The sequence below is a fragment of the Triticum urartu genome, chromosome 3 (genome assembly GCF_003073215.2).
Source record: "Triticum urartu cultivar G1812 chromosome 3, Tu2.1, whole genome shotgun sequence".
Lineage (NCBI taxonomy): Eukaryota > Viridiplantae > Streptophyta > Magnoliopsida > Poales > Poaceae > Triticum > Triticum urartu.
This window is the reverse complement of record NC_053024.1, coordinates 579,439,754-579,454,860: the sequence shown is the minus strand read 5'-3', so window position 1 is coordinate 579,454,860 and position 15,107 is coordinate 579,439,754. Positions and strand designations below refer to the sequence as shown.

At 45.3% G+C, this 15,107-nt stretch overlaps 1 protein-coding gene across 1 annotated transcript; it reads left to right on the top strand.

The window, feature by feature from the left end:
* The first annotated feature begins 2,720 nt into the window (after positions 1–2,720).
* Positions 2,721–4,350, top strand: LOC125548744 (fatty acyl-CoA reductase 1-like). Its single transcript, XM_048712293.1, has 5 exons — positions 2,721–3,166; positions 3,247–3,328; positions 3,425–3,697; positions 3,790–3,917; positions 4,062–4,350. The coding sequence occupies exons 1-5, from the start codon at positions 3,051–3,053 to the stop codon at positions 4,219–4,221; spliced, it is 759 nt and encodes a 252-aa protein (XP_048568250.1). The 5' UTR covers positions 2,721–3,050; the 3' UTR covers positions 4,222–4,350.
* Positions 4,351–15,107: the final 10,757 nt, after the last annotated feature.

Below are 15,107 nucleotides of genomic sequence, written 5' to 3'. Positions count from 1 at the left end.
ATCCATCCCACGACCCTTTATTTTACAGATTTGGAGGCAAAATATAAGGAGGACTGTAAACCGGTCAACACTACGCGACAAGGAAATTCCGTCGTGCGCACACGGCCTCCGGTGACCTTTTGCCACGGAACTCGCCGGAAACTCGCCGTTTACCGCTGCTGCGGCGTCGGCTTGCGGAGTAGATCGCAGGAGCAGTGGCTGAAGACTCGAGCAGCTACCCGGCCACGAACGAGCTAGCTAGCAAGCTCCTGATCCATCCGGCCATGAACGAGCTAGCTAGCTAGCTCCTCGATCCAGCCGGCCATGGAATAGCTAGCAAGCTCCCGGATCCATTCGGCAACGGAGGAGCTGGCTCTTGGATTGATTCGGCGACTACCATGGACGACAGGAGGTGACTATGAACACAGGCAAGAGGAAGAAGAAGACACGGGAAAGAATATACACGAATATTCTTTTTTACTGGTCGATTATGCGGAGTTTGCATCTGCGGCCGTGCCCGCAAAGCCGTTTTTTCGCGAACTGCAAATTCGTTCTGCGGGCCGGCGGGATGCGGGATCTGCTAGAGAGATGCTCTTAATAACCAAAGACGACAAAACCGCAAAACAACTGCACCAAGCCCGGACGAGAGAGCCAGGACAAACCACTTGCCAGCGAGAAGACACATTATAGGTAAGGGAGTGGATAGATAATGATGGATGAGGACGAAAAGAAGAGAAACTATAGATTAAAGTCATAGTCTCTGATTTTTAATTGTGAGCCATGAACGCTGGTGCCTTGGGTCTTCGGATATCACACTACAAGACCCATACAGAAAACGTAAAAAACCTAATGTTTTTTTATGTATTTGACTTGTTGTACAAAAGTTGGTAAAGAGGCAAATTAAATGGAATAATGGTAGGCAGTACGTCTCTGATAACTGTAATTAAAAAATCTTCACTCGCTCAAAAATAGATGACGTTCTAGAATTCGTGTAATTAACCTTTTCTAAATTTGGCTTTTAATATATCAAACTTTTTTTTTGCTGGGTATATCTAACTTATTAATTAGATTGGTCAAGATAAAGATAGTTCATTTTACTTTTCACATTCTTTTCTTATTACTTCCTCGATCCATATTAATTGTTGCTTTGTACTAAATCGGCGATAATTAATATAGAGGAGTACTACAATTGACAATTTATACAAGAAAATAAGTATGCTTATTTTTAACAAAGGTGTATACAAAAGTTCATTTCAAAGTCTAAAATGACATGTATAATAACACGAAGTCAATCTAGCCGCGCAAATGCATGGGTCATCCTACTAGTTGCAAATAAGCAAGCAATTGGAGATTAGTTGCCCTGAGCACCTCAACAACCTTTCCTGCCTTGTTCCATTCAACCATTGAAACCTACCCCCTTTCTACCCTATAAATTAATAACCACACAAGTAGTCTTCCATCACCTTTGATCAAGTGTCATAAACCTGACGGTTCGTGAGGCAGGTAAAAGTAGATGGCAATGATCGGTGAAATGGATGCGGACAGCGTTGTAGGATACTTTAGGAACAAGAGCATCCTCATTACTGGTTCAACCGGGTTCCTAGGAAAAGGTATGTGTTCATGCATGCTCACTATGTTTAAGTTCAGGACGTGCTGATCATCTCAGAGGCCTATATGTTGGTCTTTCTTGCATGATTTGCAAGTAGTGCTTGTGGAAAAGATACTGAGGGTTCAGCCTGATGTGAAGAAGCTCTTCCTCTTAATTCGGGCCCCCAATGTTGAATCTGCAAAGCTTCGACTTCAGACAGAGGTGACATATTCATTTATACACGTCAATGTGTTTCTTAAAAATCTGTTCTCACTTGTTCTCTCGCCTTCTATACTACCTAGAAATATAGAGGGAACAAGTGAATGCATTGCATATTTTGCAGTATATCTATCGTTGTGTGTTCCATAATTACCACACGACCAACATTAAAAAAAAATTATCACACGACAGAAGGAATGAATAGTAGAGAGCACAATAAGGAAGGTGTAGGATAGTACACGGTAACACTATACTAAATAGTACGGAGGTGCATCAAATGCTCTTGACAAACAATAAACCTAAAAATCAATGGTTTTCTTAATCCACTAAGTTTGCAGCTGGATTAGCAGCATTCATCTCTGAGAATGTACACTTTGCTCCTGAGAGAGTAATTTTACAATGTGGAGTACAAATACTGTTATGGTATTTTCAGGTTACAGCGAAGGAGATCTTTCAACTGCTGAAAAAAAAACATGGTGTGGGGTTCGAAAATTTTATCGAAGAAAAGATCTGTCCTTTGGCAGGAGATATCATGCATGAGGACTTTGGACTAGATAGTGCCCAGCTGAGAGCTTTGTGCAAGGACATAGACATCATCGTTAACGGTGCTGCAACTACGAATTTCTCTGAAAGGTTTGTATGTGTTTCCTGGTCACATATTACTGGCACAGCGCTGGAATAATTGGTCAAAATGTCATCCCAATTTTTCAGATATGACGCGGCTTTCGACGTGAATGTCTTGGGAGCGAAGAACGTCTGCGCATTCACAAACAAGTGTACTAAGCTCAAGATGTTACTTCATGTTTCAACTGGTGTGAAGCAATAGGACTATATATAACCTATGCATTTGTGGTTGGTGGTGGCATGCAATTCCAAATTGTAACTCATTGAGTGTTTATATGACTTGAACAGCCTACGTAGCTGGTGAACAAGAGGGGTTAATACCAGAGAAGCCATTCTTGATGGGTGAGACACTAAGGGTGGGTACACATCTAGACATCGAATCAGAGATAAATCTTATTAAAGAGGCCAGAAGAGAACTAAGGGCCAACTGTTCCACAGAGAAAGCTGAGAAGAAAACAATGAAAGAGCTTGGCCTCAAGAGGTCAGACACACACAAATAAGCAGAAAACCAAAATCGGCAACATACTTATTCATGTGCAATCATTTTTTCCACTGATACATTTGCTATATGTTTTTATGCTCAAATGGATGAAGGGCACGACACTTTGGGTGGCCAAACACCTATGTCTTCACAAAGGCAATGGGGGAGATGATTATGGGACACCTGCGGGGGCGCTTTCTGGTGGTCATCATCCGCCCGAGCATCATAACGAGTACACTCAAGGAGCCATTTCCTGGATGGATGGAAGGAATCAGGTTACTGAACCAAAAAAAACTCAGTGTCTTGATCTTTCACACCAACGGTGAATGACTACTTATCATTTTATGTTTTGCAGAACAATTGACTCGGTGATGATCGGCTATGCCAAGCAGATCTTGCCATTCTTCATCGGCGACCTTGATTTAATAATAGACGTGGTGAGTTCATTTACAAATCGGAAACCGGTGGAATGAAATTTGACGAAGGAACCAGTTAACCAGATGTGTTGCTTTCTTGGCGGATGGTTTGAACAGATTCCGGGGGACATTGTGGTGAACGCTATGATGGTTGCCATGGCAGCACAGTTAAAGGATCAACAACCGCAGACCATCTACCATGTAACTTCCTCTTTACGCAACCCAGCACCCTCCGCCCTTGTTGTGGAATCAATGCACCGTTACTTCTTCGAAAATCCGTTGTGCAAAGGAAGGAATGGCGAGCATGTCCGGATGAAGAAGATGAGGTTCTTCAGCACGCTCGCACAGTTGAGATTTTACACCGCCCTCGTGTACAAGCTTCCGCTCCAGGTTAGCTCACCATTCAACATAGAATAGTTTATTTCGTATATGACACGAGAATGAGCCTAATGTTTGTACTTCTCCCGTGATAAATTGGACAGATGCTTGGCCTGCTGAACATTGCCCTTTGTGGTGTTTTCTCACGGTACTACAACAAGCTTAGCAGAAAATACATATTCTTCATGCATATGGTCGAGCTCTACGCACCATACGGTTTGTTCAAAGGATGGTAAGCAACTTAAAAGCTTGTCAAATGTTTTTTTAGTTCACTTAAGCAATTACATGGTATACCAGTGTGCCCTCTTAATATATCAATATGTAATATTTTGTTCAAAATGTTATTATTTGACTTGATATTATCAATCATGTGAAGCTTTGATGACACAAACTTGGAGAGGCTAAGGATGGCAATGAACACGGATCAAAATAACAATGGGTCCTATTACTTGGACTTTGACCCCAAGTCCGTTGACTGGGACGACTATTTCTACCGTGTTCACATCCCCGGTGTGGTCAAGTATACATGTCATTGAGTTAGTGTTTACAAGCGCACTTTGCTAGCCTTGAAAAATACAATCATAATGTATATTTCTTATGCAACTCATACAAATTTATGTATTTTATCAAAAAGTAAAGTGTATGTATCAGCTTTATGTTGTATCATGGTGCGTCAATAAAATTGAATGTTATAAGAAAAAAATGAATATATGTATTATACTTCATCTTTTTTTTAAAGTAGGATAGCCCCCGGCCTCTGCATCGAGCGATGCATAGAACCATTTCTGTTAAATATTAAGCAGAGTACGGACTAAAGGCAAACAGTGCTCGAACCATTACAAGATATGAAAGAACCTCCTACAACTAAGTCAACTTCTTCCACAACAATGCCTTCAAGAAGGAATAATCGCCCTTGTGCCATCATCATCACGTCCGACCAAAGACGGCCGGACAAGGATTTTCATCCTGGTTGCCGAGATCACTCAATGAAGACCAGTACAACCGCAAGTAGTAGATAACACCTTTAACAAGGCAATGACGCGAGTTCGTCGCTGCTGTGCCCAATCAACAAAGATCGGAACAAGAATTTTCACCTTGGGCATGAAGCGGTGTTCCAATCAGCATCTTCAAGACGGATGTTCGATAGTCGCTTCCACCAGTACTCCAAGCCAGGGCCAAAAGGCACTAGCGGACTGATGGGATGTCTTCCACCTTAAACCACCGAAATGGCCATCAGGTGGACGCCCATGTCTCGGGGCGAAACTGGCCGCTGCCACTCCACACCGACGCGAATCACACTTCGGTATCCACCATACCTTTGGAGCCGCTGACCGGGTGCTAGAAGCCGGCGGGGAACCATCAGTGTGCTTGAGCATCAACGCCAAACTCTGCCGCTGACGCGTCAAGCCTCCGCGTGCGATGGCCGTTACCCTTGCACCTGACAAAAATGTCCTATTCGCCGTCAGTAAGTGCCGCCCGTGACCACCACCGTCGTGCCTACAAATATGTTGACGCTCTCTGTAACGTTCTCCAGATTGATACTTTTGAGCTCCTCTGCGGCCTGCCTTTGTTGTTTTCCCTCACCTTTTCGCTGAGTGCAGCGAAGCAGGATGAGGCCATAGAGGACATCCTTGAGAAGAACAAATCGGAGTCTGGCGGGGAGATCTTTGTCCCAAGTGGAGGATTCAAGAGCCTTAAGCTGCTTCACTTCTTTGCACCTCTGGTGCCAAAGCTGAGCTTCCCAGAATATGCAATGCCGGTGCTCGAAAGGATTGAGATGCGGTTCGAAGCCTTCGAGGGCCTTCTCGGCGTCGACACCCTGCAAGGTCTCCAGGAGGTTCACCTCAGAGTCAATAGCGCAGTAGATGAAATAACCAACTTCATAGTAGAAGATTTGAAGGCCATCAAGAAGCCAAAGATAATCGTGGATCATGTTATCAGCAGCTGAAATGTGGTATTCTCTTGGAGCGCTTTCTCATCATCCTACATTTCCACTATGTTTGTTGAGATTATTGATTTTATTATTTGTGCCATTCGTACTCCAACAAATACGGTTCCTGTATGCCACTATTATTGATTTGCTTTTGAAACTGATGACTTATTTCATTCTGGGCTTGTAAGTTGATGTTGCAAGAGTTGATTTTAACTTGAAACTATGAGCGTTGGACAAAGATATTTTATTAGCGATCATGAGAAAAGCTTCAGCATGAAGTGATTTGTGATACTTCTCTACATGTTGGACGAACACCGTCTTTCTTCCTGTTCCTGTCCTTCCTCTGTACGTGCTGTCTGTTTTGCTTCTGTGGATTGTTAATGCTTTTGAAGTAGAATAGAAGGTTAGGGTTTCCACAATTCCCCAGCTATGTGAAATCTAATGTTCTTTTTTTCTCTGTCAATGCTGATTTCACGACTGGTAAAATACTCCTACATGCAGTTTTTTTCCTAATGCAGATTATTTAGCTATCTTGTTGTTTTTGCATTGGTGGTCACATTACCTAGCAGGAAGAAAAAAAGGCACTGGAGGTCTCCATGGAACAAGGTTGTGCAGTGTCTTCCATGGCAGGAGGTTGTCAAGCATGAGATATTGCGTGTACGTCAAGGAGTTGCGCCGGTACAAGATCATCCCGTGGAGTAGTTAGTTAGCTAGAATACTATGTAATCTTTATCTTTCTTATCTCTAGTATTCTTTCTCTCCAAGAGATGTATCCCAACAACCTGTACGCGTATCCGGGCTCGCAATCCAGCTATTTAACACGCAACACGTCTGGCCAGGAAAGCCAAGACGTTTACCGCAAGTCGCACATGGTATCAGAGCCTTCTTCTTCCACCAGAAACCCTAGCTAGTCCATCTCCATCACGTGCGCACAACCATGTCTTCCTCCTCCGCCTCCTTCCAGTCGATGCTCGGCGGTGGAGCCCCGGAGAAGCTCACCCGCACCAACTATGTGCTGTGGCGGAAACAGATCACGCCGCAGCTGCGGGGCGCCGGCGTCTTCCATTACGTCGACGGCACGGCAACCGAGCCGGCCAAAGTCCTCACCACCAAGGACGCCGCCGACAAGGAGACCACTGGGCGAATCCCCTCCATCCGCTTTGGGTGAAGGAGGATCAGCAGGTCCTTGGATATCTACTCCAACACTTGTCCAAGGAAGTGCTCGTCACGGTGACCACGATCACCACGGGGCGCGAACTCTGGGTGGCGCTGGCGAGCATGTTCTCGTCGCAGTCACTCAGCCGCGTCAACAACATCCGCATAGCGCTGATTAATGCGCAGAAGGGCAATCAATCGGTGGCCACCTTCTTCGCCGCCATGAGGGGTCTCGCCGATGAACTCGCCGCGGCGGGAAAACCCATCCAGGATGACGAGCTCATCTCCTACATCATCCACGGGCTGGACCAAGAGTATCAGCCCCTCGTCTCCGCACTAGATGCCCGTGTCACCTCGGTAACCCTCGATGAACTTTTTGCCATGCTCAGTAACTTTGATCAACGCATGGCGCAGTATCATGGCTCCGGCGGTGGCTTCAAATCGTCGGCCAACTCTGCATCCAGAGGCCGCGGTGGTGGCTCTCGCTCGCGTTCATCTTCCCGTGGCAAGGGGAGGTTCGGCTCCGGCGGAAGTGGCTACCCCAACAACTACTCCAACAATTCACGCGGCGGCGGGCGCTCTGGTAACTCCAAAGGGCGCCGTGGTGGTGGCAGTGGTGGTTCCAACCGGTCCCGTCCGGACTTACCCCGCTGCCAAATTTGCGGCAAGCCTGGCCATACGGCAAAGGATTGCTGGTACCGCTACGAAGAAGATGACGGCGACTCCTCACAAGATGAAGAGAAAGTTGCTGCGGCGGCCGATGGCTCCTATGGAATTGACACAAACTGGTATGTTGACAGTGGTGCCACAAACCACATCACCAATGAACTCGAGAAAGTCAGAATGAAGGAGAAATATCGTGGCAAAGATCAAATTCATACGGCCAATGGTGAAGGTATGGGTATAAGTCACATTGGCCACTCAATTTTTAATACCCCTAGTCGTAAAATTCATCTCAAAAGAATCCTGCATGTTCCTAGTGCTCATAAGAATCTTCTCTCCGTTCATAGAATTTCTATTGATAATCATGTTTTTCTTGAATTTCATCCTTTCTTCTTTTTGATCAAGGATCAGGCCACGAGGAAAGTTCTCTATCGAGGTAGATGTGTTCGAGGGCTCTACCCGTTGATTCCAGAGTTTAGAAGATTCAATAAACAAGCTTGTGGTGCTATCAAGCTTTCGTCCACACGATGGCATGATCGTTTAGGACATGCCTCATTTTCTTTGGTTGAAAAATTACTTAGGAAAAATAAGCTCCCGTTTGTTGGTGAGCGCAATGTTGAAACTATCTGTGATTCATGTCAGTGTGCTAAAAGTCATCAATTACCATATCCCATATCTACTAGTGTCTCCACTAAACCCTTGCAATTGATCTTTTCTGATGTGTGGGGACCGGCCCCCTTCTCTGTTGGTAGACACACATACTATGTTAGTTTTATCGATGACTGTAGCAAATTCTCATGGATCTATCTTCTCAAAAAAAGATCTCATGTGTTTCAAGTTTTTCACAACTTTCAAGCACTCGTTGAAAGAAAGTTTGACAGTAAGATCATTGCTGTCCAATCCGATTGGGGAGGGGAATACGAGAAACTCAATTCCTTCTTCCAAAATATAGGCATATCTCACCAAGTATCATGCCCACACGCTCACCAACAAAACGGGTCGGCCGAACGCAAGCATAGGCACATTGTTGAGGTTGGCTTGGCCCTCCCCGCAGGAGCCTCCATGCCTCTCAAGTTTTGGGATGAGGCCTTTCTAACAGCTGTTCACATCATCAATATGCTTCCTAGTCGTGTCATAAATAATGAAACACCTATGGAACGTCTCCTCCACACGAAACCTGATTACACCTCTCTTCGTGTTTTTGGGTGTGCGTGTTGGCCAAATCTTCGGCCTTACAATCAACGCAAGCTCATGTTTCGCTCAAAACGGTGTGCTTTTCTTGGCTATAGCACCCAACACAAAGGTGTCAAGTGTCTTGACATCTCCACTGGTAGGGTATATATCTCACGTGATGTTGTTTTTGATGAGATAAAATTTCCTTTTGCGGATCTTCATCCCAATGCCGGTGCCCTACTCCGCAAGGAAATATTGCTTTTACCCTCTCATCTCTCTGGCTATGATCAAGGGGGTATTACAAATTGTGATGATCATATGTTGACTAACCCTACTAATGGTCTCCATGAGCTTTGTGATGATGCAGAAGAAAACAGTGCAAAAATCGCAGCAAATAATGAAGAAAATGGCGCCGCAGACCCTTATTTCATGTGTCCTGGCTCGGGGGACATATCCACCTCGGGATCAACGCAGGTGCTGCAGCCAGGCAGCAGATCTTCCTTGGGCCCCGCGCCTGGCAGTGATTCTGCCGCGCCAGCCGAAACAGGAGCAGGCGGGCACGCCGCCGAATCTGCACCAGCCACGCGGCAGAGCCTAGCGGGCGGCAGCGCTCCCCCTCATGCGCGTGACTCCGCGCCTGACAAGCGGCGGGCTGGTACTGGCTCGGGCCGCGTTCAGAGTCAGGCCCAACTGCGTGTGTACACATGTCGTGCCGCCACTCGTCAGGCGGACGCGGGGGCAGATTTGCTCAGCCCAGGGCCCAGGAAATCATTGGGCCATGATGACGCCTCCAGGCCCGGATCTTCTGCGATGATATCGGCTTCCACACCACGACCCACGACCACAGAAGATCCCGCTTCGACATCGCCTGATGACGCTGCTGTTTCTGGAGGCCCGCGCGGATCCTCCTTGGGATCGGGTGAGGATCAGTTCGATCCAGTTCCGGGATCCTCTGCGCCGGACCTCTCTACAGAAGCGCCTGATGAAGCTATAACACTAGTGCAGAACCGGGCAATAGCACCGGTTCGTAAGGCCCTTTAGTGCCGGTTCCATAACCGGCACTGAAGTGTGGGCACTAAAGGCCCCCCCCTTTAGTACCGGTTCAGCACGAACCGGTGCTAAAGGGCCACCACGTGGCACGAGCCAGCTCCGGGGGCCGGGAGCCCTTTAGTACCGGTTGGTAACACCAATCGATACTAAATGTTTGTGGGTTTTTGTTTTATTTTGTATTTTTAAATTAAATTTGTGTTATCAATTTAATTTAGGATTGTTTTACGTTATAATGAGTTGTAGTCGTCATCATCATCATCATCATCATCGCATATTAATAAATAAATAAACTCTAGCTAGCTAAAAATCATCGTAGTCGTCTAATTACCACTATTTAATCATCAGCGTCATTACGCTAGCTATCTAATCATCACCAACACTGGCTAGCTTAAAGAGGAAACATTCACTTTGTAACAGAAGAAAAGATATCATCAAGTTCAACATAATCATCACCAACATCGAAGTTCAGGACACGGACATGAGACAAGTGAACGAAATATCCCTAGAGGCAATAATAAAGTTATTATTTATTTCCTTATATCATGATAAATGTTTATTATTCATGCTATAATTGTATTAACCGGAAACATAATACATGTGTGAATACATAGACAAACTTAGTGTCACTAGTATGCCTCTACTTGACTAGCTCATTAATCAAAGATGGTTATGTTTCCTAACCATGAACAAAGTGTTCTTATTTGATTAACGAGGTCACATCATTAGTTGAATGATCTGATTGACATGACCCATTCCATTAGCTTAGCACCCGATCGTTTAGTATGTTGCTATTGCTTTCTTCATGACTTATACATGTTCCTATGACTATGAGATTATGCAACTCCCGTTTGCCGGAGGAACACTTTATGTGCTACCAAACGTCACAACGTAACTGGGTGATTATAAAGGAGCTCTACAGGTGTCTCCAATGGTAGATGTTGGGTTGGCGTATTTCGAGAATAGGATTTGTCACTCCGATTGTCGGAGAGGTATCTCTGGGCCCTCTCGGTAATGCACATCACATAAGCCTTCCAAGCATTGCAACTAATGAGTTAGTTGCGAGATGATGTATTACAGAACGAGTAAAGAGACTTGCCGGTAACGAGATTGAACTAGGTATTGGATACCGACGATCGAATCTCGGGCAAGTAACATACCGATGACAAAGGGAACAACGTATGTTGTTATGCGGTCTGACCGATAAAGATCTTCGTAGAATATGTAGGAGCCAATATGGGCATCCAGGTCCCACTATTGGTTATTGACCGGAGATGTGTCTCAGTCATGTCTGCATTGTTCTCGAACCGTAGGGTCCGCACGCTTAACGTTACGATGACAGTTATTATGAGTTTGTGCATTTTGATGTACCGAAGTTAGTTCGGAGTCCCGGATGTGATCACGGACATGACGAGGAGTCTCGAAATGGTCGAGACATAAAGATTGATATATTGGACGGCTATATTCGGACACCGGAAGTGTTTTCGGAGAAAACCGGAGAGCCGGAGGGTTACCGGAACCCTACCGGGAGAAGTAATGGGCCATATGGGCCTTAGTGGAGAGAGAGAGGGGCTGCCAGAGGTGGGCCGCGCGCCACCTCCTCCCTGGTCCGAATTGGACTAGGGGAGGGGGGCGGCGCCCCCCCCCTTTCCTTCTCCCTCTCCACCTCTTTCCCCCTCCTAGTAGGAGTCCTACTCCTACTAGGAGGAGGACTCCTCCTTGGCGCGCCACACCTGGCCGGCCGGCCTCCTCCCCTTGCTCCTTTATATACGGGGGCAGGGGGCACCCCTAGACACAAGTTGATCCACGTGATCGTTCCTTAGCCGTGTGCGGTGCCCCCTGCCACCATATTCCACCTCGATCATATCGTTGTAGTGCTTAGGCGAAGCCCTGCGTCGGTAGAACATCATCATCGTCACCACGCCGTTGTGCTGACGGAACTCATCCCCGAAGCTTTGTTGGATCGGAGCCCGGGGAGAGTCATCGAGCTATACGTGTGCTAAGAACTCGGAGGTGCCGGAGTAACGGTGCTTGGATCGGTCAGATTGGGAAGACGTACGACTACTTCCTCTACGTTGCGTCAACGCTTCCGTTGCGATCTACGAGGGTACGTAGATCAGACTCTCCCCCTCGTTGCTATGCATCACCATGATCTTGCGTGTGCGTAGGAAAATTTTGAAATTACTACGTTCCCCAACAGTTCCCCAACAGTGGTATCAGAGCCCAGGTTTTATGGTTTGATGTTATTTGCACGAGTAGAACACAAGTAAGTTGTGGACGATACAAGTCATACTGCCTACCAGCATGTCATACTTTGGTTCGGCGGTATTGTTGGATGAAGTGGCCCGGACCGACATTACGTGTACGCTTACGCGAGACCGGTTCTCCCGACGTGCTTTGCACAAAGGTGGCTTGCGGGTGACTGTTTCTCCAACTTTAGTTGAACCGAGTGTGGCTACGCCCGGTCCTTGCGAAGGTTAAAACGGAGTCTATTTGACAAACTATCGTTGTGGTTTTGATGCGTAGGTGAGATTGGTTCTTGCTTAAGCCCGTAGCAGCCACGTAAAACTTGCAACAACAAAGTAGAGGACGTCTAACTTGTTTTTGCAGGGCATGTTTTGATGTGATATGGTCAAGACATGATGCTAAATTTTATTGTATGAGATGACCATGTTTTGTAACCAAGTTATCGGCAACTGGCAGGAGCCATATGGTTGTCGCTTTATTGTATGCAATGCAATCGCGATGTAATGCTTTACTTTATCACTAAACGGTAGCGATAGTCGTGGAAGCATAAGATTGGCGAGACGACAACGATGCTACGATGGAGATCAAGGTGTCGCGCTGGTGACGATGGTGATCATGACAGTGCTTCGGAGATGGAGATCACAGGCACAAGATGATGATGGCCATATCATATCACTTATATTGATTGCATGTGATGTTTATCTTTTATGCATCTTATCTTGCTTTGATTGACGGTAGCATTATAAGATGATCAAGAAGTGTTCTCCCTGAGTATGCACCATTGCGAAAGTTCTTCGTGCTGAGACACCACGTGATGATCGGGTGTGATAGGCTCTACGTTCAAATACAACGGGTGCAAAACAGTTGCACACGCGGAATACTCAGGTTATACTTGACGAGCCAAGCATATACAGATATGGCCTCGGAACACGGAGACCGAAAGGTCGAGCGTGAATCATATAGTAGATATGATCAACATAGTGATGTTCACCAATGAAACTACTCCATCTCACGTGATGATCGGACATGGTTTAGTTGATTTGGATCACGTGATCACTTAGAGGATTAGAGGGATGTCTATCTAAGTGGGAGTTCTTAAGTAATTTGATTAATTGAACTTAAATTTATCATGAACTTAGTACCTGATAGTATCTTGCTTGTTTATGTTTGATTGTAGATAGATGGCTCGTGCTGTTGTTCCGTTGAATTTTAATGCGTTCCTTGAGAAAGCAAAGTTGAAAGATGATGGTAGCAATTACACGGACTGGGTCCGTAACTTGAGGATTATCCTCATTGCTGCTCAGAAGAATTACGTCCTGGAAGCACCGCTGGGTGCCAGGCCTGCTGCTGGAGCAACACCAGATATTATGAACGTTTGGCAGAGCAAAGCTGATGACTACTCGATAGTTTAGTGTGCCATGCTTTACGGCTTAGAATCGAGACTTCAACGACGTTTTGAACGTCATGAAGCATATGAGATGTTCCAGGAGTTGAAGTTAATATTTCAAGCAAATGCCCAAATTGAGAGATATGAAGTCTCCAATAAGTTCTATAGCTGCAAGATGGAGGAGATCAGTTCTGTCAGTGAGCATATACTCAAAATGTCTGGGTATAATAATCACTTGATTCAGATGGGAGTTAATCTTCCAGATGATTGCGTCATTGACAGAATTCTCCAATCACTGCCACCAAGCTACAAGAGCTTCGTGATGAACTATAATATGCAAGGGATGAACAAGGCTATTCCCGAGCTCTTCGCAATGCTGAAAGCTGCAGAGGTAGAAATCAAAAAGGAGCATCAAGTGTTAATGGTCAACAAGACCACTAGTTTCAAGAAAAAGGGCAAGGGGAAGAAGAAGGGGAACTTCAAGAAGAAGGGCAAGCAAGTTGCTGCTCAAGAGAAGAAACCCAAGTCTGGACCTAAGCCTGAAACTGAGTGCTTCTACTGCAAGAAGACTGGTCACTGGAAGCGGAACTGCCCCAAGTATTTGGCGGATAAGAAGGATGGCAAGGTGAACAAAGGTATATGTGATATACATGTTATTGATGTGTACCTTACTAATGCTCGCAGTAGCACCTGGGTATTTGATACTGGTTCTGTTGCTAATATTTGCAACTCGAAACAGGGACTACGGATTAAGCGAAGATTGGCTAAGGACGAGGTGACGATGCGTGTGGGAAACGGTTCCAAAGTCGATGTGATCGCGGTCGGCACGCTACCTCTACATCTACCTTCAGGATTAGTATTAGACCTAAATAATTGTTATTTGGTGCCAGCGTTGAGCATGAACATTATATCTGGATCTTGTTTAATGCGAGACGGTTATTCATTTAAATCAGAGAATAATGGTTGTTCTATTTATATGAGTAATATCTTTTATGGTCATGCACCCTTGACGAGTGGTCTATTCTTGTTGAATCTCGATAGTAGTGATACACATATTCATAAGGTTGAAGCCAAAAGATGCAGAGTTGATAATGATAGTGCAACTTATTTGTGGCACTGTCGTTTAGGTCATATCGGTGTAAAGCGCATGAAGAAACTCCATACTGATGGACTTTTGGAACCACTTGATTATGAATCACTTGGTACTTGCGAACCATGCCTCATGGGCAAGATGACTAAAACACCGTTCTCCGGTACTATGGAGAAAGCAACAGATTTGTTGGAAATCATACATACAGATGTATGTGGTCCGATGAATATTGAGGCTCGTGGCGGATATCGTTATTTTCTTACCTTCACAGATGACTTAAGCAGATATGGGTATATCTACTTAATGAAACATAAGTCTGAAACATTTGAAAAGTTCAAAGAATTTCAGAGTGAAGTTGAAAATCATCGTAACAAGAAGATAAAGTTTCTACGATCTGATCGTGGAGGAGAATATTTGAGTTACGAGTTTGGTGTACATTTGAAAAATTGTGGAATAGTTTCGCAACTCACGCCACCCGAAACACCACAGCGTAATGGTATATCTGAACGTCGTAATCATACTTTACTAGATATGGTGCGATCTATGATGTCTCTTACTGATTTACCGCTATCGTTTTGGGGTTATGCTTTAGAGACGGCCGCATTCACGTTAAATAGGGCACCATCAAAATCCGTTGAGACGACGCCTTATGAACTGTGGTTTGGCAAGAAACCAAAGTTGTCGTTTCTGAAAGTTTGGGGCTGCGATGCTTATGTGAAAAAGCTTC

Bases quoted from the DNA above. Each gene is read 5' to 3' on its own strand.
- LOC125548744 (XM_048712293.1), top strand. From the start codon at position 3,051: ATGGGGGAGATGATTATGGGACACCTGCGGGGGCGCTTTCTGGTGGTC. The intron at 3,698-3,789 runs GTTAGCTCACCA...TAAATTGGACAG, and splicing joins TGTACAAGCTTCCGCTCCAG to ATGCTTGGCCTGCTGAACAT. The intron at 3,918-4,061 runs GTAAGCAACTTA...AATCATGTGAAG, and splicing joins TACGGTTTGTTCAAAGGATG to CTTTGATGACACAAACTTGG.